This window comes from Nymphaea colorata, chromosome 8 (assembly GCF_008831285.2).
Source record: "Nymphaea colorata isolate Beijing-Zhang1983 chromosome 8, ASM883128v2, whole genome shotgun sequence".
Lineage (NCBI taxonomy): Eukaryota > Viridiplantae > Streptophyta > Magnoliopsida > Nymphaeales > Nymphaeaceae > Nymphaea > Nymphaea colorata.
In genome coordinates, this window is record NC_045145.1 from 11,973,428 (window position 1) to 11,995,775 (window position 22,348).

Below are 22,348 nucleotides of genomic sequence, written 5' to 3' on the forward strand. Positions count from 1 at the left end.
AAGGTGCTCTACCCTAAACACTAAAGCATAAACAAAAACTCAACATAAACAAAATAAATACATACCAAAACAAAACAAAGGACCATAAAAACTCTATAGACAAGGAACATTGAGAATGTCATAACGTCACACCTTTGGGATTCTACAATCCAACGCGTAAACATTCTTGGGTTTGATTTAAATGGACACCGAGTTGGATGTAAATACCCAATGCCTAACTTGACTCTGGTCGAAGCTATAAATTTGGGCATTGGGTTTGGGCCCGGCTGGGCTGGCCCAAAATTGGCCCCAATAATTTATTTATATGATTTTATTTGAAAAATATATATTTTATTACCATTAAGTATGTTGATGTGTTATACTATATATTTTATTATAATCAGATGGAGCTCGGGCCCCGGTCGAGGGCCGTCGGCTGCGGCCCGACCCGATGCTCAGCCCGACTCTCATCCAAACGGCCGTGAAAAGGAAATGTCCGACCCGGCGAACGCGCTATAAAAAGTGCAAGCTTTTGCGCTCTACATGGATTATCTCCTACCCGACCCGCATCTTAACCAGGGGAGGGCGGGGAGGAGAAGGGAAAAATGGCAACCGCGTCATCTCCTGGAAGAAGGAGAAGAGAGGACGCGTAATCGGCCGCGAGGTACGAACCAGTGCCGAGAATGGGCAGCACGGGTGGTGACGAGAGGAGAAGGCGTCGGGCTTCGGCCAAGCTCTCCGCTGTCTCGACTCTCATCGAGCAAGGTCCCATAACGGTGGCGACAGACGAAGAGGGACCCGACAACGAAACTATCACCAGCAGCAGCAACAACAACAACAATCCCAGGTCCTTCTCGCACGCTGTGAAGCAGCAGTGTTGGGAGAAGGCGGAGAAGGTTAGGGGAAGGGACCCGGAGCGGTGGAGGCGCGACCCTCTCGGCAACCTCGTCTTCCGGAAGCTTGTAGGATGCCCTGGCTGCGTCTGCTACGACTTCGATCACATCCTCCCCTTCTCGAAGGTGCCTCTCTCTCTGTGAAGCAATTGCCTGTTTTTTCACCTTTTCGAATGTGAGGTTGTTATTTTCTATTTTCTAAATCCAATTATCGCATTTAGTCGTCATAATGGAAGGAAGGCGGTGCTTACTTCGGCTTTGTGTTTCTTTAGGGTGGAAGGAGTTCTTTGGAGAACTGTCAGGTTCTACAGGTTTGTTCCATCTTTCTCTTGCATGAATATACATTTTGCTCTTTACGAGAAAGGCAATAGTGCCATTATGTTTGTCCTCCATCTCACAGAAGGTTGAGGCAGCATGTGGTCGTTCTTCATATTCAATGGCTGGTTGCACGTTCTTGAATCGCTGATATTTTTAAATTCAGAGGGTATCGTGGACATTACCTGAGTAGATGGATAGCTTATTCGTTCCACCGCTTTGTGCTTGTTCTTTAGGTTTTTATTTTTCTAAGCTTCAGATTGCCTTTTTGAATGGTTTTCCCTCCCTTTAATGCTTGATTTCGTAACCTCAAGTTAATTTCACTGCTCGTTTCAGGGATGGTAGAGCCTCAATTTTCTCTTCTTTCAAAGTATGTTTCTGCCATTTTTAGTGTGTCCTGCACCAAAAATTGTTGTCGTAGAAGCTGTGTTTGAGAAGATAATGATCCGGTTCCTCCGTCGGATGGTAGTTGTGAGAACTGAGAAGGGGTTGTTTATGGTTAGGTTTCTATAAAGGGAATGCTGAAGTTCATGTAGAGTCTCAGGTGGCCTTGAACTCTTACGGGCTTCTAACTTTTCCACTGTTAGGAAAAGCCTTTCCCTCATTTGCTTGAGTTTTGGGGTGGATTGAAGGAGTTAAGCAAGATTTTGTGTCCTACAATGTGGCAGATGCTAGGCTGAAACCTAATTGCATCCTGATGGCTTCCTAGTATCCAAATGAAGATTTGTGTAGCTTTTTAATTAAACGGCACCCAGGCTTTGGGTGATGGCATCAATGTTTAGTCCAAACCAATAGATGTTTTCTTTTCCAATTTTAACCTCATAAATATAATTAATTAATTAATTATTTTCCATCTTTTGATTTATTGATTGAGCTGGGGTTCTTTCAAAATCCTACTTTGCCTCTTTTTCTTGTTCCTCCGTTTTCCCTCTTCATGTTTTCTATTGAACAAGGCCACCTAGGCTCTAACTAGACACTCCTTGGGCTACTATAGGGTCTGTCATGCAAACCTGCTTGGTTTTTTTTCCTTTTTTTTTTTTAACTATATAGTGTTCCAAGTATCCTATGCTTTGATATTTTTTATTCTTGATTAGGAGGAACAAGACAACACCTCTTATCTAGGATATTTTATTTTTAATATAAAATAATTTTTTTGAATATAAAATATATTTTTTAATAATAAAATATATATTATTAATAAAATAAAAATAATATTAAAAACTTATCTGGCCGAATTAAGCCCGGTCGGGCCAACCCAGGCCGGCCCGATAAATTATCGGGTTGGACTGGGCCGGTTATTTTGGGCCCGAACCCAGGCCTGATCGGGTCGGGCACCAGGTACGTGTCAGGTGCCCAGCCCGATGGCCACCTCTACTCTTGACTATGACTTACTTTTAAACAAATAAAACAATAAATTCATGATTCAAAATTTATAGATTCAAACTTATAGTTTTCTCTAGGAAACCAAATAAAAACAATATATGATGGTTCAAGCCATTGTCGCAAATATCGTTCTCGGGTTTTATCGGTGAGGTTTTTCTTGGGTATTTTTTGTCAAACCTGTTTCTTTTTGGAAAAATATCGAGAAAATCCTAGCTATTTTAAAAAAATAAAAATCATCAAAATTAAGTAAAAATAAAATAAATGAGAAACTAATATAAAAACATAAAAAAATTAACTAGATAAGCAAGAAATGAAAATTAGAAAATGGAAAGTGGCACTCTAATAAATACCAAAAACACAGGTTATCTAATGGCTGAAGCATCAGATGGAATTCTCTTCGAGGTTTCCAGCAACCCTCACCTTCGACGCATGTTATCACTCGTCACTCCTCAAACCCTCACACGCCAAACACAGCTTCATCACTTCTCGAACCCTTACTGAAGATGCAGACAGTCAAACCCTCGCCGAAGAGGCAGACAGTTGGTAAAAAGGTTAGGCGCAGCTAGAAGACGCAACTTCCACTCTCACGTGTCACAAGAAAGGTAAAACTAATAAACCCTATTCACTAAAAATTAGATTTAAATACCCATTTTGCCATTAAAAAGAAATTTAGTTCAAAAAATACCCTTTGTTTCTTTACTTTTAACACGTTATACCCTTCTTTAGCGAAAGAATTCATCACGTGCAGTTTTTATAAATTGAAAATTTAAAATCTGTGTGCAAGAACATATAAACAAGACAAAAATTCAGGCAAAAAGAACACGATTTTATCGCGATAAATATTTTTTGCCGATTTTTCAAAATGTCTCGATTTTTTGGCCTTTTTTTTTTCATTTTCCTCCTTTTTAACGTTTATATCGCGATAATTTTTTGAAAATATCATGATACCTGTGACATTTGTTCAAGCTAGGCATACGTCTTTATGCATGGTGCATTAAAAAAAAAAACACAAATATTTTGGATGGTCTTGCACTTGGTCAAGTTTGACTGAGTAAAAAATGGACCAATTTGGCCTCGGGTGTGTTAAGTATACCTGGTATGGCTTTGACCACACCCAAGGCTGTACTCGTAACTATACCAGTATTGTACCGGTTCGGTATGGACATTGCTTCTTTACCCATGCGACATAGTCTCTTGATGACCATGTTTTTCCATAATATTTGAGATTTAGGGAGGTTGCCATACAATACAAAGCAGTATTGCTTTATTCCATCTTTTTACTTAAAAACTTTATGCATTGATATGACCACACCCGTAGCCTAAGTCCATCACTTAGGCGACATCTGTTAGACTGGCGCTTAGGCTGAACTAGGTGCTAGCACACCTAGTCCATGGGAAGGTGAAAAATCACCTTCCCTTCAAACTAAGTCCTGTAATTTTATTATACACTGTTATACCATATATACTTATATTATGTGCAGTTATATTATATAACTTCTGTTCTTTAAGTATAGTTTACTATATGTTAATTATATATTCTATATCAACTCATCAAGTGGAAGTTCCAGCCATATGTTAGGTACATATTCAATTAAACTATGAATTTCTGTATATATCTTATGTGCTCTAAAACATATTTTGTGGAACCTATGCCAGCCTTCTTACCCATCTTAAAACTTAGGCCCCGTTTGATTGTCGGGGAAAACACTATTCATCGAGGTAAAGTTCACTTCCTTGTACGGTTTTTCCGCTCGCCATCAAACGCCAAAAATATTACCTCGAAAAAACTGTACGAGAAGGGAGATTTGTTGTTAGGGTTCTCGTCGCTTTGCTCCTTCTCACTGCTCCTCTCCCTCTATCGAAGCCTTCTCCGCAGTCGAAGGCCTCTACCTACGTCGAAGCCCTCTCCTCTGCGTCGAAGCTCTCTATCCTTATCGGTGCTCCTCTCCCTCCGTCGAAGACCTTTCCTCTGTCGAAGCACTTAGAATATTGCTACTTCCGTCGGGGGAAGCCCTCTCCTTCTCACTATCTTTTTTCTCTTTCCCCTTCGTGCTGCGTGTGGTTGGAAGAAGCAGTGTTTGTCCCATTCTGGTGAGTCTCTTTTCCATCTTTGCTGCAACCCCTCTTTACTTTTTCCTCTTTCTAGGCTTAGGCTTAGGCTTTTCATCTGGCTCCTTCAAGGATTTGGTTGAATCTCTTTGCGGCGTCTCTTCGACTGTAACTCCATAGCCCAGCGTGAGTCCAAGAGGGCAGAGCAGGAAGAAGAGGAAGGAGGCACAAAGTCCGCCTTCGTATGTCTTGAGGGAATTTGATAGTTAAGAAGTTTGGCATCCGCCACGGTGTCTTATGGTCTCGCTCCATCTTGGTTGAGTGTTTAAGAAAGTTGGGGAATGGTGGTTGCTTATCGATGGACTTTTCCTAACTCAGAAGAGAAGAGAAGATCTAATCTTACTTTAACTAAACACTTAACCGGGCTTTTGGTAAATTCTTTAAAAGATTGTGTTGCTTTGTCCTGCTATGCCTCAACCAATTTCAGATTTGTTCTCATCTAATGTTGTCATCAATCCCGTGGACATCATCTGCACGCTGTTTTGGGACCTCATGTCTTCTACAAATATGGGAATTGGTCATGAATGTGACTAACAACAAGCAAACAAATGAAATTGGCTTCAAATCAGAACTCATTCCATACTGGAACTCATTCCAGTTCTTCAATCAGAAGGCTTGTCATTGGTGCAAAAGACTACCCTGTGCATCAAACACAGTTAATTTTACCCAGCAAAATTCTTTCCTGCAATCAAACAAGGCCTCAAATCGGAAGAGGGTAAAATTTCATCATGTATTTTTTTCCAAAAAAATTTACCATGGTAAATTTACCACGTTAAATTCTTCCCTGCAATCAAACAGGGCCTTAGGTTATGATAAAAAGGCCACCAGTTTCGCTTATTTAATGCATGTCTGGTAATCAAAGAAATATGTGCTGACCTCACTTCAACGTAGTTTGATGTTAGAGCTGCAAAGAAACAATATGAACTATGTAGATGATAGTCTGCACATGAAGCATAAAACATTTCCTAAGTTACTATGTTGTAAAAATCATCTTTGATGAATATACTTATCAATTCATGGTCATCAAATATTCAGTACACATGGAACAGAGTAAACGTTTGTTAAATATGGGCAAATTTCTTCATCTTCATTTGCAGACTAAATGCAATTCTTGATTATGGTAACTAATTTTATCTATATGATTTAATTACAGAAGAGCTCTCAAAGAACAGAAGTTTTAGTAACAAACTAAAAGTCTGTTAGATATTGGACGCCTTAGGCCAGGCACACCTAGGCAGCGGCTAGACACCTTTGCAACTAAGCATATGACTGAAAAAATCATAATCGTCAAATGTATCTTCTCATTTCTATATATTATAGTTTAAATTTTTCAATCTCTTATCTTACATTTCATTAATTTTATGAAGCATCAATCTTTCTTTATCGTCTCTCAGCATCAGCTAAATATTCTTGGTTAAATTGTGATTTTGTTCCACCATAAATAATCTAAAAGGCATTTTCGAATTGCCTAGGCCTTCACAATATCTTCTCTGAGATAAAATTCTCAATCATTTATTTTGTTTCATCATTATAATGATAAAGGCAAACCGAGTCTCAACAACCCTCAACAATTTCAAATAAGGATGCTCATTAAATGTAGAGAGAGCATTTTTGATGGTTTACAATAAAATTTTTGACGCTCCTGACATCTTACTCAATCTCTTTAATCCAGGACGCAAGTTATATGCATTTTGCAACTTCTTTTGATGCATTGCAAATGATTTTGAGTGCTAGATTTAAACTATGGGCCACACAAGGATTTCAGAATACATGAGTCTGAAGTATGTGACCAATCAATAGTCTTCAAAAACATAATACCTTTAAGACAATATATAAGAAATTTTGTCAATGTTCTTGTCCTCTTATTAACAGTCCATCCATCTCCCATGACACTACTCCTTGTACTTCTCTAACTCAATCTCAATTCATCAGTATGTTCCTGCTTTTTTTAACATTTACATAAGAATCTTGCTTCTCAATTCATGGTAAGAGACATTTATGCCTAAGGTCTACTGAAGTATTTACATCTGCAATAGCCTGAAAGTGAAATGATTAAATTGAACACATGCATCATAAAATCATCTCCCAACTACATTATTTACTTGTTATTTCATATCTTTGGGAGTCATAGTTGTTTGATTGGCAGGTCAGTAAGCTGTACAGGAAGGAAAAAACTTTTGATTGAGGCTAAAACACTCGCCTGACTTGCCACTTGGTTCATCTCTTCTTTTTTGTTAGAACTACCTCCTGCATATATCACCCCTTTGCATTTTTCCCTCAAACTTGCCACCTTCGGTCTTACTCTAGCATAAGCAAAATCAAAACTAGGAACCTTAATATAATCTTCATTAGCCTCATCATCCACTTCTCTGGGCTCACTGTAGCCAATTGCTGCTTCTTCCATATTCTTTCCTAACGTTTTTGCGTTTAGACTTCAGAGCACTAATCATGTCCATGTATTGCTTTGACACAAACGTTGACATTTGTTTATCAGTTTCACGAATGCACAGAGCTACATTCTCATGCTTCTCGGCTAAATGGTGTTAGCCGAGCAATTCCTGCTAATAAGTCCTTTACAATACTTATGACAATTTTCAATTGATCATTTTCCTTCACCTATGTATACCATTGCCATGCAAGGTCACTTGAAGCGATGGTTCAAAAAGCCAACAGGAATCTACAATAAAAGTGGGAGACATTACACCTTTCATGGTAAAATAAGAATCTCTTCTTTCTTCAACTAGAAATCAATCTCCTATGCATAAACCTATCTTCAAATCAATATTTTCTTCCTTCCTCACACAACTCTTAAGAGTGTTTAGGACTTAAGTGCGAAGGGACTTTTAAAACTCAAAACTAGAATTTGGGGCTGGGCTGTCTCTGTTTTCAATGATATGGGGTATATTGCACTTGTATGCTACAGTCCCCTATCATATGATATGGTGCTATATGGGACTGTTACACCTCTCTAATAGCTAGATATAGGGCTGTAATGTGTCAATTCCTTCAAATGTTGCCGTACGTATCAGTATATCATATGATACCTACCATACATAAAACACTGTCTTGAGGTGTTGATTATTTCCTTGAAGTACATGTTACTTGAAGGTAGGTCTAATTTGATCATCTTTATTCTTCAAGTTTTCAAGGGATTTTTCAGTGTTTTTCATTTTTATCAAACTCCAACGATGCCAACTTCATTCCCACCTTCAAGCTAGATGGAATTACTAGAACATTTGGGTGGGACATTTTGAGACTTATATCAAAGGACAAGGTCTTGGGTGCTATACATCGGACACTGTTTCTGAACCTGAAAGTTAGTCACAACGAGGGAAACTGTTAGATGGAGAAGAAAAAGTAAAATCTTCAGATGATTATTATAAAAAAATAATGAATGGGGGATGAAGATGACAAAACATTAAGTCGTATTGAATTTAAAATTGGCTCTAATTTACTTTATTAAAAATAGGCTAGTAACTAGACTAATTAACTCGAGCTTCAAACTAAAAGCTTGCTGGAATATGACAAACAATAAAATAAATTCACCTTAATTTAACTCTTAACTACTCTGGAATTTAAAGGCAACATAAAGTTGATGTTAAGAAATCAAGAAATAAAATAAAGAAGTTAAAAACGAACCTTCCCCTTGGATCCTACAGTAGGTGTCCCTTGACATACTCTAATAGGACAAGTTCCTTTTATGATTGACTCTAATTACAACTTAATTACTCAAAATAAATTGAAATAACTGTACAATTAAAAAAAATTTAATGGCTGATAATTAATATAGTTAACTTGATCTATATATTAACTAGCCAAATCAGCAAGAACAAAATCAAACTCTAATTAAGTGGGGCCCAATGAGAGGTCAGACTTCAATGAATGGGGGTCAATTCGTTGGGGGACCTGCCTATTCCTTGTTTCCGATTCTTAATCTGGTGAAACTAAAACCAAATAAACACAAACTCTAGTAACAATTAGCAACCAGAAAAAAAATACAATAATACAAGCAAAGAAGAACAGTGCTACATAATTCCTGGCTAATCATGTTACGAGAAAACAAGGATACGATGCTGCTAATGATTCTAAAGCAAACAATATGCTTGATGTCAAAAGAACAACCAACTGAAGGAGTAGAATAACTCAACACTCAAAAGTACTTCATGCAGGACTTTCTATCAACTGAAACCCAAAACTTTTAGCAAGTAGGCTGCATTACTACAGAAACATGCTGTTCAGACCAAACAAGTTTTAACTCAATCTGCAGTGATCCAAGAAAAGCAAAAGTTGAATGACTAAAAGTTATTCCCAAACTGACAAAGGAATCAGCCCTAACTATGATCCGAAGTTGTAAGAAGAGTGTGCCACTTAGAAACAGATCTAATGTGTTGACATCTAGTCTTGCATTAGTAGGAAAGTGAATAGAAAAAAATATAAATGTAGCTTTGACAGTAATAAAGAATGATGACGTTAAACAATACTTGAGATAAAGAAACTCCAGTGTCCACACGTCTTATCTAATGCCCATGAACAAGAACAATACACATCAAAGACTTGAACCTAGACCTTAGCAAAACCAGAAATCAAGCAGCTTTAAACTTCTATATTGTATTCCATTTTCGCATCAAGAATAAAGACCTCTAGATTGGCCCCCACTTATGTAGGCATAGATTCATAACTCTATCTTAAATTAGCTACAATAAAACAATATTTTTAGAAAAAAAGACCTTTGTGCAGTAAAATAAAATTCTGTCTGAGAACCTAATCTTAGTGGACAAGGTTTGAAGAAAATCCTAATCTCTACCAGCTAGTGGTGAGAAAGATATCTCTCAAGAAGACAAGTTGGGATGTGAGAAAAGAGCAGAGTAACCTTTGGAAATGTTCCACATGCCCTAAGATGCCGATTTCTTCAGAACACTATCATTACATGGAATCCACCAGCAGCTATGAAGGATAAAACACAGACAGGTATCAATATGGTGACTGGTGAGGAAAATGGAATCCACCAGCAGCTATGAAGGATAAAACACAGACAAGTATCAATATGGTGACTGGTGAGGAAAGGAAAATCAATTGGGAGATAGAAAACAAGGGATAGAGAGGGGAAGAAAGAGAGGTCAGAGGGAGTTGAGGGAACACTATGCTCAACTGGCAGAGAAGGCCAATAGAATGGGACATCCCATAGGGCTAGACAAGTTGCGAGCAGAGATGAATATGGTGCATATGTGTCCCCTAATTCTCAACCACCTATGTGCAAACTATTTTGCAGAGCCTACACTAACTACCAATATTTCTATATAGGGCCTGGGCACCACTTTTGTTGAGATTGTTACCAAATCTGAAACGATAGATAGATTTGGGTTTTGGAGTGGGAATAAAGGTTTTGTCTGGTCTCCAATGCTTTAAATGTTCGCCTAGATCTGATCTGGATTTTAGATCTTTGTTGGGTTTGCTCTAAAACATAAAATCATCTCTAACTTCCTCGTTTTAGCTCCAAATTTGCTGAAATTTGAAGCAATACTCTTTAGCACCAGAAACAACATAGAGATGACTTTTAAACTATAAAAACATGGATAAGTGCATGCATTTAATGCCTAAAGGATGATGAATTTCAACCTATATAAAACATGGATAGCTATTCATTATGAGTAATTATGCTTATGCAATTGAGTTTATTGAAAAGAATATACATAAGAAGGTGAATTGGTTTGGCTAGTGCAAACTATATTTGATACAAATGTTTTGACAATACAGAATAGTGAGACAAATAGGTATAATGATACAGATGTTAGGTGATGAATAAGCTACACTTCACATGCTCATAGGAGAAAGTCAAGTGAAGTTGTACATATTGTATTCAACAGTTAAAATTGGAATTCATGTGTCAAATTATTGAAAATCAATATACGCTTAGTTAATGTTTTAAGATTGGTCGATGGTGATGATAAGCTTGTCATGAGGTATCTCTATGAAACTATCGATGAAGCAAAAGAGACTATTAGGAGAATGTCAAGGGAAAAAAAAGTTGTGTATGCCAATATGGAGGATTATAGATGAGAGGTGGACTGAGCAACTTTATCATGCTCTTCATGCATTATCATATTAATTAAATCCTGTCTTGAGATATTTTGCAACATTTAAAATAGATAGAGAAGCGAAACAATGGTTTATCATACTGTATCGAGTCACTAGTCACTGAGTCTGACAACAGGATGCCATTCATTGTGAGAAGACAATATATGATAATTGTCAAGATGACGTGAGAAGAAGCCTAGCCATTTGAGATTGAACAATAACATGTCCAAACATTCTACATTAAAGTTCAAATTCTCTTTCATAACTTTTATTTAGTAATTTTATTTGTTTTTCTTATAGTGTTTCTTAGTGTTTAGATATGTGGTGTAATAGGTTTGGGAGTGACTGCCCAAATAAAAAGGTTTTGCAATTAAAATACTGAACCAAGAGTGTAGTGCATGTAGATGTGAAAGAAGTTGGAGTCTCTTCGACTAGTCTATACTAAAAAGCAAAATAGAGTCCTAGTGCCACAAAAAACACATTTTTTTTGAAAAAAAATTTAAAAAAATGCGATAAATTAAATTGCCGTTTAAAACATAAAAAAGGGTAAAAAATGGTTTTTAACGCGTTTTTTTCACTTTTTCATTTTTTCATTTTTTAAAATGCCAAACAGTTTTTTTTTTCATTTTCTATTTTTTATTTGCAAATCAACTTATGTTGTGATGTTTGTGTTATTAGTTTCTCACTTATTTTATTTTCTTCCTTTTTTTAGTTTTTTTAATTTTTTAAAAATTTACCATATTTTTCCTGTTTTTTTCAAGCTCGCCATTATACCCAAGAAAAACCTCTCTGTCTAAAACTCCAAAAACGTTATTTGTGACTATGAAATAGATTAGAATATAAAAGGTTGAATGACCTTGTTTATGTTCGATATAATGTGATTGAGAAAAAATAATAAACTAATATAGATTCGATTCACAAGTTGATCAGTAATATATAATTACTTTGTAGTATTTATTAACAATTTTTTTACTTATTTATTTTAAGCAATTAAAAAAATAATACTTCAACAAGAAAGGTAGAGCCCAAGTTGATCCTATCAGCTTAGAGCACTTTGATGTATTGGATTCGTGAGTTGAAGAACCAGTCACCATATAAAAATTGTTCAACATTGAAGGAGCCAAGGAAGTTGATGAGGAGGATATGTGCGTTGGGGAAGATGTTGAATTTGGAGGAGATGATAAACATGTAGATGAAGACGATGAATAATCATATTTTCATTTTTCATTTGCATTGAATAATGTATTTCTTCATGTATGGACTTTATGCTTATTTCTCGACGTGTTACACGACTTTATTGTGATTTATGCATGTTAAATTAGTGAATATTTATTGCTATACTTATGTGTGATATGATTTCTACAGAAACCACATGTCTCTTATTTTTTTTAATTTTTCTATTCTTTTGATTGTTTTAAAATTTTAACATTAAAAAAATAAGTTTACAATTTTTTTTAATGTTACGTGACGTTATGTTATATACCTAGCTACTGGCTCAACTATATATATGTGTGTAGAAATATAATAGACTATTGTATTATTAAAAAAAAAACATGTATAATACCCAATAAATAAGTCAGCCGTATGAAACAGCAATTAGATGCGTCTTTTTTAAAAAAACGCCAGAAAATAAAAAACGTGAAAAAAAGCTTATCATATGCATATTTTTTTTTGCGTTTTTCATATTTATTATTATTATTTTTATTTTTTATAATTGTCAGGATTTATTAAATGTTTTAAATTTTTAAAAATTTGCTGAGATTTTTCTGAAATATACTACTTTGCTGTATTATACTCGAGAAATTCCTCGTTGTAGAATACCTGTACATGATATATATATATATATATATATATATATATATATATATATATATATATATAGAGAGAGAGAGAGAGAGAGAGAGAGAGAGAGAGAGGACCTTCATTTAAGGAGGACGATTAATGATCATCAGAGGGGGAAGAGATGGGGTTAATGATTGGTGGGGGAGGGAAGGACAAGGAAGAAAGGAAAATAGTTTTCGAGAGAAATAGGGAGAAGGAAGGAGTGGTGGGGCCAAATTCTTTAGTTTCCACTTTAAAATGTCATGTGTAGGTTTTCATAATTTTTTCCTGAATGTATATTGTCGGTTTGTCCTTTTGCATCCACTCACTGGGTTGGGTTGCATTTGTAAGAACTGGCTGAACAGCTAAAGTTAAATATTTGGCATGATATATATATATATATTATATATAAAGGGATAAAAATCAGACCACTTTAAAAATGCTGTAAACAAAATGTGAATGTGTATAAATACTAATGTAATATAAATCATGTTTCAGTTTAAGTCATTTTTGTTAGAAAAAAAAAGATCTTTCTACTATCAAAACTTTGATGTCATAAGAGCCGTTCATTTTTTTATTATTAAAAAAAATATTTAAGTAAGAAAACAACTTACTTAATATATGTTTCTCACAAAATCACACTTGAGATCATATCTATAACGTTAGATTGTCAAAAAAAAAAAAAAATTAATTTTAATGGGTTTGGTTTTTATCTCTTACCCAAGTAACTGGTCTGTTTTTTACTAACCTTCCTAGAGCTCTATCTAATTGTATTTTCATTTCAGATTGATAAATTTCCGTCGGTAGCCTTCAAGGTATATGATCCAATGTTATTTGTATCGTACGATATGAACGCGTATTGTAATCTTATAAGTCAAAAAAACCTATATGATACACACTCGATACGTGTGCGTATCGTACGCGTATTGCACGTATCATGCAATACGGGGGCCGTATCGCACGTATCGTACGATACACCCCCGTATCGCATGATACGGAAGAAAAATAAAAAAGGGGCTGTCGGGTCCCTTTTCGCGTGTTGTTTTAAAACCAACGCTTCTCTCTCCCTCTTTTATTGTTTGTAAACACTGCAAGAGACGTGGGAGGGAGAGATTTTCTCCATTTGCATCAAGTTTTGCTGGTGAAAAAGCTTTCTTTCTCGTTGTGGGGAGTCTAGGGACGGTGGGAAGCTTGGAGAAAGAGGGTTTTTTTATTTTTCCAACAGCAAGAAGGTAATAAATAACTCATTTTCGCCATTGAATCGTTCATTTCTCTTATTTCCTACATTTATTTGTATGTTTTTACTTGTTTTGTGAAAATATAATGTCAGATCCTGCATGGAAGTGGTGTGAAAGGGTGAATCCCAAAGATAGGTTAAAAGTTAAGTGCAATTATTGTAAGCAAATCATATCAAGAGGGATCTCTCGCTTTAAACACCATATAGCCTAAGTCACATGGGTACTTTAATAAGGTCCACGTACCCGTGTCGCTGTACCCGTACCCAAAATGGGTACTTTGACACTTTGGTACCTATAGATCCAAACTGCTTAATTTTACTTTGATTTAATTTTTCCACCTTGTTTTTTATTCTATTCTTTGGATGTGAAAATTCGATTGATGTTCATATTTGACTAGAAGCCTGCTTGGTTGTCCATATGTTTAAAGTTTTTTATAGGTTTCTTAAACACATTGCTGCAAGAGTCGTTGATATTTTCTATGTTATTTATTTGTTTATGTTGATGTATATTCTTTATTTTGATACATATTTTCTAAGTATTTCTTATTGTTTATATATATATACAGCCATACCCGCACACCTAAGTTTTTTGAAAATGGTCAGTACTTGTATCCGCAGCGGCACCCGTACCCGTACCTATGTGACATAACATATAGCTGGTACACACAGCGATGTGGCTCAATGCAACGGCCCCCGAGAGAACCCATTGCCAGCCTATGTAAGGCACCAATGTTTGAAGCTTATTAATGCCGTGAAAGCAAGCAGGATTGAAAAGGAAATGCAAGATGCAGATGTAGGATATGGGGACCCATATGAAGAGGAAGGAAGCGAAGGTGATGATGTTGAGCTCGAAGAAGAAGTTGTTGGTGTCAGTTTGGGAACAACTAAAGGGAAAGACATCATGCATACAGGTGGTTCTTCTTCAACTGCAACAAAAAAAAAGAAGAGGTGCGAGTACAGTTTTACGAGGACGTGGTAGGAGTGGGGGTCGTACTGGTGGTGGTAGAGTACCTACTATGAAGTCGAGTAATATGTTTGGTTCGATCAAGAATTTTTTCCCCAATTATATTGCTGTTGGTTCTCAACCTGAGACTCGTACAACCATGTGTTCAAAGGATATTGTTGAAGCAGTAGATGAAACCATAGGAAGGTGGTTCTATGGCGCATCCATTCCCTTCAATGCAGCAAACTCTTTTCATTTTCAGGCTATAGTAGATGCGATTGCTACTGTAAGTCGAGGGTATAAAATGCCATCTTTTCATAAATTGCGAGGTAAAATTCTCAATAATGTAGTTAGAGATGTCAAGGCATATTATGATGAATTGAAATTGAGCTGGAAACAGACAAGATGCAGTGTAATGGCTGATGGGTGGACAAACATCAAGAACAGAACATTGGTAAACTTCCTTGTATATTGCCCCTTTGGTACAATGTTCTTAAAATCTGTTGTTTTCTCTGATACTCCTAAGACTGCTGATGTTTTGTTTGAGGTTTTTGATAAAGTTATACAAGAAGTTGGGCCTCAAAATGTCGTGCAATTTATCACTGATAATGCAGCAAATTATAAAGCTATAGGTGAAATGTTAGCAGCACGATATAGGACATTTTATTGGAGCCCATGTGCTGCTCACTGTGTAAATCTAATGCTTTAAGATCTTGGTGAAAGAGATGGTATGAAGTTTACAGTTCAAAGGTGCCAAGAAATCACGAAGTTTATTTATAATCATGCTTATGTCTTGAATTTGATGAGGAAATTCACAAATGGGGCTGAATTGATTCGACCTGCACAAACACGGTTTGCTACAATTGTTTTGATTGTGCATGGTATAGTCAAGCAAAGAAATCCTCTCAGGCAGATGTTTTCAAGTGATGATTGGGCTGCATATCCACATGTCTAAAAGAAAGGCTACGACAGTTGTAGATACCATATTCAATGCTGACTTTTGGGAATCATGTGTGAATTTATTGAAGATTTGTGTACCTCTAGTGAAAGTCCTTAGATTAATTGATAGTGAAGATAGACCTTCTATTGGATATTTATAGAGGCCATGGACAGAGCAAAGGAGGCTATTAGAGATAATATGAAGGGAAAAAAGAAGTTGTACATGCCTATATGAAAGATTATAGATGAAAGGTGGTCTGAACAACTTCATCGCCCACTTCATGCAGCAGCCTACTACCTAAATCCTGCTATTAGATTTCTTCTCAATTTTAAGAAGGACAGAGAGGTCGAGTATGACATATTGGATTGTATTGAGGTATTAGTAAGTGATTATAAAGAACAAGAAGCTATCCATATGTCGATCAACAAATATGATACTAGTTCTGGTACCATGGGGAGAGACACAACAATGAGATGCAGATCATCTATGTGTCCAGGTATTAGAAAAAATGACTTTATACTTTTTTGTTGTTATTTCATTTGTTTTTTATAGCTTCTACATTCTCATATACTTATTTTATTTCGTTTTTACTTTCCATTTGTTATTAGATTTGTGGTGGGACAGGTTTGGGGTTGATTGCCTAAAATTAAAGAAGCTTGCAATTAGAATCCTCAGTCAAACATGTAGTGTAACTAGATGTAAAAGAAATTGGAGTGTATTTCAGCACATCCACAGTAAGAAGAGGAATAAGCTGAAACATAAAAGGTTGAATGATCTTGTTTACGTTCGTTATAATATGAAGTTATAATATGAAGTTGAGACGAAGGTAAACATTTGTTATGCAAAATAGTAAATTTTAATATATATTTTAATTTCTAACAATTTGTCAATTTGTTCTCTTGTTAGGCAACTAGAAACAACATCTATGAGGAAGCATCAAACTCAATATGATCCTATCAACATTGACCATTTTGATATATTAGATTTTTGGGTTGAAGAAGAACAATCTGCAATACTTGGTGAGGACGATCTTGATTTTTTGAACCTTGAAGGAGCAGCGTAGATTATTGAAGAAGGAGAGGCTGGGGAGCAATGGAATGTTTGTGACATTCCATTTCCAGCAGAGGGGATAGAAGCCCTTAATGAAGAAAATGAAGATGATGAAGAAGATGATGCAAATGACGATTGACGAGGATTGTTGTTTAATGAATCATGATAACTATATGTTTTGACTTTTGAACTTATGAATTGTGATGTAATCGAATTCTCTTCGGTTGTTTATTATGTTATTTTGAATGTCTAATTTTTTATTTTGGAATGTGTTGTTCATACTTCATATACATGAATTCCTTTAGGCTTTAAATACATTTTTCTTGATTTTTTTTATTTTTTCTTGATTTTTTTGGATTTTTATGATTTTTTTTTCAAATTTTTATGATTTTTAATATTTTTTTAAAATAAAAAAATTAATTTTACGATACATTTACGATATATTATGATATGGCGTATAGGTCGGCCCGACCGATATGCGATAGGCTACGCCAGTAATAACATTGATATGATGTCACAGATTTAGAAATTTAAGGAGGATGGATATAGGAAGACATTAATAAATAAAAGATATCATAGAGAAACTGGTTTTTATGACGATGGTGGAGTTTGGGTTAGAAGATGGAGAGCATTTATGTGCATTCTTATATAGAGCAGCTCCTGCTCCCGATGGACTAGGCACTTCAGTTGGATTCTTTTGAGTGGGCAATCGTCCATTCAGACCAAGACATGTGGCCGAGTCCTGGCAGCCTTATGAAAATTTGCATGGATATGCTGTAGTATTTCGATTGAGGGTGTTTCGTATTCGTATGTTCACCCAATTGTTTTTTGTTTGTAGAATCTTCATCTTTGTGCTTTTTTGACAAGGCTGATCATCGTGATTTACAGCTATGACACCATAATTGCCATTCCAGAATGATTAGCTATGAGCGTTATGACACTCATTTCTGTCCCTTCTATCTTTGTCAGGCATCAGTAAATCGAGCAAAGGGGGATAAAACTGAAATTTCCAAAGCTGACCTCATTCAGAAGAGTGCCTATTGTAGACTCTCAGGTACTTGATACCTATGTGTTCTGTAAAGACCAATTTATTTCAATTGTCATTCTCGTTTCCTTTTTACTAAACACTTTGGGACTTGAACCATGACGATATCAGGGCATGACATGGACATTTTAGAACTCACTGCATATGGGAATGTTCGTCGTGGCCAAGCTTCTGAAGGCTGTAGAATACAGTGAACGATGCTAAAATTTTCTTGCATGTGGTTGTGATTTGGGAAATTTTCACACAAACTCAGTTTTCAACTTTTGAGCTGGAATCCTTGATTTCACCAAAGCTTGACTGCCCATTGGGCATCAAATTATTTACTTTATGGTCACATTGTAACTGGAGAAATTCAATATTGGAGCCCCTTCAAGTTTGTAAATTAAACTCTTAATGAGCTTGAAATTCATTTTGCTACTAGAAAGGTGGATCTTTTGAGCTTGTCAAGAAGTCTGCATGGCGTTTACTGTTGCAAGGCATTCTACGTTGGTTGGTATATTTCTGTCTCTGAATCGGCTGAGCAGTCCGTTTCATGATGCTTTGACCTGACCGGAAGCCACACGGACTTGCGTATGGCTTTCCGGTCTGGCCTGGTGTAATTGCGGCACTAAAAAAGTAAATTAATAGAATGGGGTTCCAATTGTGGTGCCGGAATTCAAATTGTAGGCACCCTATAATTTGTACCAAGAAACTCGAGGACTGATGCTTCATGAGATGCAGGACTTGTGAATCTCAACAGATATCCATGTCCGCGAGTGACCATGTCGTGCAGGGAATAGGATTTTAAATAGTGTTAGGACTCCCCAGTCCATCGAGTAGAAGAAGAAAGAAGGAAGTAAAATGGAAGGAACTTTGAATTAAAAAATTAAAAGAGAAAGAAAAAGCATACAAAGAATTACCATAACTCTCCAAGGCTTTCTAAGGTGTTCCTAGAATTCGGGAGGATTTGGAAACTTCGCATTGGAAAGAAATCTCTAAACCGCATTTGAAATGCACGAATGATACGATGTGATTGGTCTCTTTGATACGAAGTTTGGAAGGATTAAGGCATTTACTTGAGGTAATCAAATTAAGGTCAAAGCTTATTTGGATAATTCAATTCTGTAGGTATGAAGGGACATCAAAGTGATAGTCGTGAGATAATTTCATGATTTATGCTTTCTGCAAGTAGATATCAGTCATGATTTCATCTCTGGTATTGCATTCATACGTTTGGTGCTTTGACTTTTGGAAATGTTGATTTAGGACTCGAATCAAGAGAAATGGCGGTTAAATTTTCTAATTGTTCACACTTAATGAATCTTTGTGATCATGTTGGTTGCCTATTAAATTAGTTTTTTGCTTGTGAAAATTTTCCTGTGATTTCTGATGAGGGCTAGGGCTGCACACGAGCCGAGTCGAGCTTGCATTAGGCCCACTTGAGCTTGACTCGACTGAGAAAGCTCTAGCTTGTACTCAACTTTTGAACTTGAGTGAAGCTCGACAGAACAAAGCTCGAGCTTGACTCGTCGATACAATGTCGGGCTTGAACTCAACTTGCTTAACTTGTTTATATTAAAGATGTCTCATTTCTTTTAACTCGTTTAACTCATTTAGTTGCTACTTTTTTAATTATTATTTTTATTACAATTCAATTCATTGTGTAGTTGAGTGGAGTCGAGTATACATTTGAACTCAAGTTCAACTCGTTTATAAATGAGTTTGAGTAGAATTCTAATGAGATGGTTGAGCTAGCTCGACTTGTTGTGCAGCCCTAACGAGGAGGATTAGGTGCTGCAGACGAACGGAATCCTGTTGTTTCAAGTGAAGTGGCAGCATATGGGTATCTCATATTGCAGATGGAACCTAAGGCCGTGATGCAAAAAAGACACTAACTTCTTATTTTATGTATAATGATGTGCCAGATTCTGATAAGGAACTGTTTTAATGGCGATAATAAGGTGATCTTGTTGGTCAGCGTGTGGTGACAATGTTGTGGCATCACAAAGTGCACATGTAGCCAATGGCTGCGAGGAAAAAGGTACTCCTAGTTTTCCTATGTATAAATATAATTTAAAAGAAACGTATGCGGATTTATGGAATCTCGATGATAAAGATAAAAAACCAGGGTAAAATAAAACAATTGAAGGGCAAAGTCAATTGATCAAAAAGGTAAAATTAATCACGTTACGTCTGGATCTTGGATCAAGTAAAAAAATATAAATGCAACCCAAGTCAATGCCTATATTAGGCCGCTGACTAATGAAAAGTGGTATTTGAAATATATGAAAGGCCACAAAGGTCTTGAAGGAGATATGGATGGCATTGGCAGAAAAAGACGGTCCATTTGGCAAAAAAAAAAAGGGCGCCATTTGTAAGCAACGAGCCAATCTCACGTTTGCTTCTTATAATGAAGAAATTCATTCGGACGAGTGCAGGGGGCAGGGCATTTTGACGCATAGACCTAAAGAAGTACATTTTCATATTAGAATTTGTTCTACATTATCTTTAAAGTAGCCCGCCCGCCTCCATAGGTTCAAGATGGGCTTTATGTTGATCTTCAGCAAAAATGAAGGTTTCTTTACAAAAATTCCGCGTGGTCATGTATCCATCTCAATGTCATCAAATATGAACTGAATTTTGGGGGTACAAATCTTCCAGATGTTGGATACCCATTCCCTCTTGAAGGCATGGGCCGTCCACCTTTTGAAGGCATCAGCTGACACACCGTGGATCCTGTTATGTTTTCTAAATAAACTGCACACCTCTCTCCAGAATTGATTTTTAATCATGGGACAAGAAAACAAAACATATTCCAAATCCTCTGTCGCCTTCAAATAGAATCGGCATCTAGCGGTGAGGGAGAAGCCTAGATGTTGAAGTTTGAGTCAGTCTAGACCCTGTTTGTACATGTTATATAAAGAGTCCAGCTAGCTCTAGGGCGGCAGCTAGTTTTCCATGACCACTCTTATCATTTGTCATTCTGCCTCTAATTATTGATTGCTTGCCACATAACATCAACGTTAAGATTCGGTCAAGAGATACTGTTATAATCGATACCACATCCTCCTTGTCAGAGTTAATGGGACCATTCTGGATCCATCTCTTTCTGAATTGTGTTCTGAAGTTGTGCATTATGCTGCATTTCTATCTCAATTTCATAAATTTTCATATATCTGAGTTTGAACAACACCATATAATGTGAAGTGCTGATTTTTTTTTTCATATTATGTTATAGCCTCAATTATCAAACCAAAACCTTATCCTCTTACCATCACCTAGAATCCAATTGGCGTACAGTTTTAACTTTCTCGATCCCTAGATAATTCATGACCAATTCCAAGAGCATCCAGCTCTGCATTTTTCCATTCAAAGTGAGCTATATCTCAAGTATTTCTGTCGAATCAATAGGGTCCATGGTTTTTCAACATTCATCCAGATCATGTTCCAAGCCATGTATGTTGCACTTACATTAGATATCTTTTTAGTGTTGGAACCTCCTTATTTGGCTTACAAACAAAGTCCCAATCTATGAGTGAAGCTTCCTACCTATGTCCAAGGATCCCCAAAAGAATTTTGCACACATGCTCTCTAGTCTAGTCACCAGTAATTAATGACATTCATGATGACATGGCAGATAAGGGTTAGTCCGCCAACATGGGAAAGGTGGTGTGCTCTCCATGGGCCAATTCTTTTAGAAACCTTCCCTTCAGGAGGCTTACATATTATTTTTATAATTATGTTCTTGATGAAAGAAACTCCCAGGTATGTAGATGGCCGTTTACCTTCCTGCCATCCCAGCGATCCTATCCACATATCTTTGTCATAGAACTTAGAAGCAGAACATTAAAGAATTTGTGATACTGCTTTTAAGGCCAGCACCTTCTTCCAAGGCCAGAAACGTCCCACAAATTCCACTTTTGTTCTTCGGCTGCACATCAATAAATATGAGAGAGATATGTCATCTGAGGCCTGGCTCGATTTTGGGTCGAACCACCTTCTCCATGCATTTAGACTCCAACATCTTATGAAAGACTTCCACGGCACAAATGAAAAGGAGTTGGATAGAGCGTCTCCATGGTGCAAGCTTCAACTGTGGGGATATGATTCACCTATTCTTCCATTGAGATTGATGGAGAACGTTGCAATGGAGACGTAGGTAAGAATACATGGCATCCAAGTTCATGGAAGCCCAAAATGATAAGAGAATTTTGGAAGAAAGCACAATTGAGTTTGTCATATGCCTTACTAAGGTCAATCTTCAAGTAGATGGACCCTTAAGCCTGGTTATTCAATGAAGCGAGGATCTCATTTGCTAGAATTATGTGCTCTTGAATGCACCTGCTTAATAGGAAGGCACATTGGGCTTTACCAATGACATATAAGGCTGAGGATGTGCTTCATGTGTTATTTCATAATAGAAGTATAAACTTATATATAGGCAATTGCTAACACAATGGTCCTGAAGTGATGCAAATTGGCAATGAGCACAATGGCAGTTTTGTTTAGTTTTTGGAACATCTTTCCTTTCTTGAAGAAGTCCTAGATAAATGTGCAACATCATGTCCAATAATGTCCT

General features: G+C 36.5%; 2 protein-coding genes across 3 annotated transcripts; both read left to right on the forward strand.

Moving 5' to 3' along the window:
• Positions 1 to 512: 512 nt before the first annotated feature.
• LOC116258297 (uncharacterized) lies at positions 513 to 18,231 on the forward strand. Of its 2 annotated transcripts, XM_031635377.2 has the most exons (4): positions 515 to 998; positions 1,145 to 1,183; positions 17,715 to 17,799; positions 17,902 to 18,231. In XM_031635377.2, exons 1-4 carry the CDS (start codon positions 663 to 665, stop codon positions 17,982 to 17,984), a joined length of 543 nt encoding a protein of 180 aa, XP_031491237.1. In that variant the 5' UTR covers positions 515 to 662; the 3' UTR covers positions 17,985 to 18,231. The 2 variants fall into 2 exon arrangements, with proteins under 2 accessions (XP_049935254.1, XP_031491237.1); XM_050079297.1 differs by lacking the exons at positions 17,715 to 17,799; positions 17,902 to 18,231 and adding an exon at positions 12,656 to 12,764 and having other exon boundaries at positions 513 to 998.
• LOC126410323 (uncharacterized) lies at positions 14,298 to 16,583 on the forward strand. Its single transcript, XM_050079296.1, has 2 exons — positions 14,298 to 16,191; positions 16,304 to 16,583. The coding sequence occupies exon 1, from the start codon at positions 14,613 to 14,615 to the stop codon at positions 15,462 to 15,464; it is 852 nt and encodes a 283-aa protein (XP_049935253.1). The 5' UTR covers positions 14,298 to 14,612; the 3' UTR covers positions 15,465 to 16,191; positions 16,304 to 16,583.
• Positions 18,232 to 22,348: the final 4,117 nt, after the last annotated feature.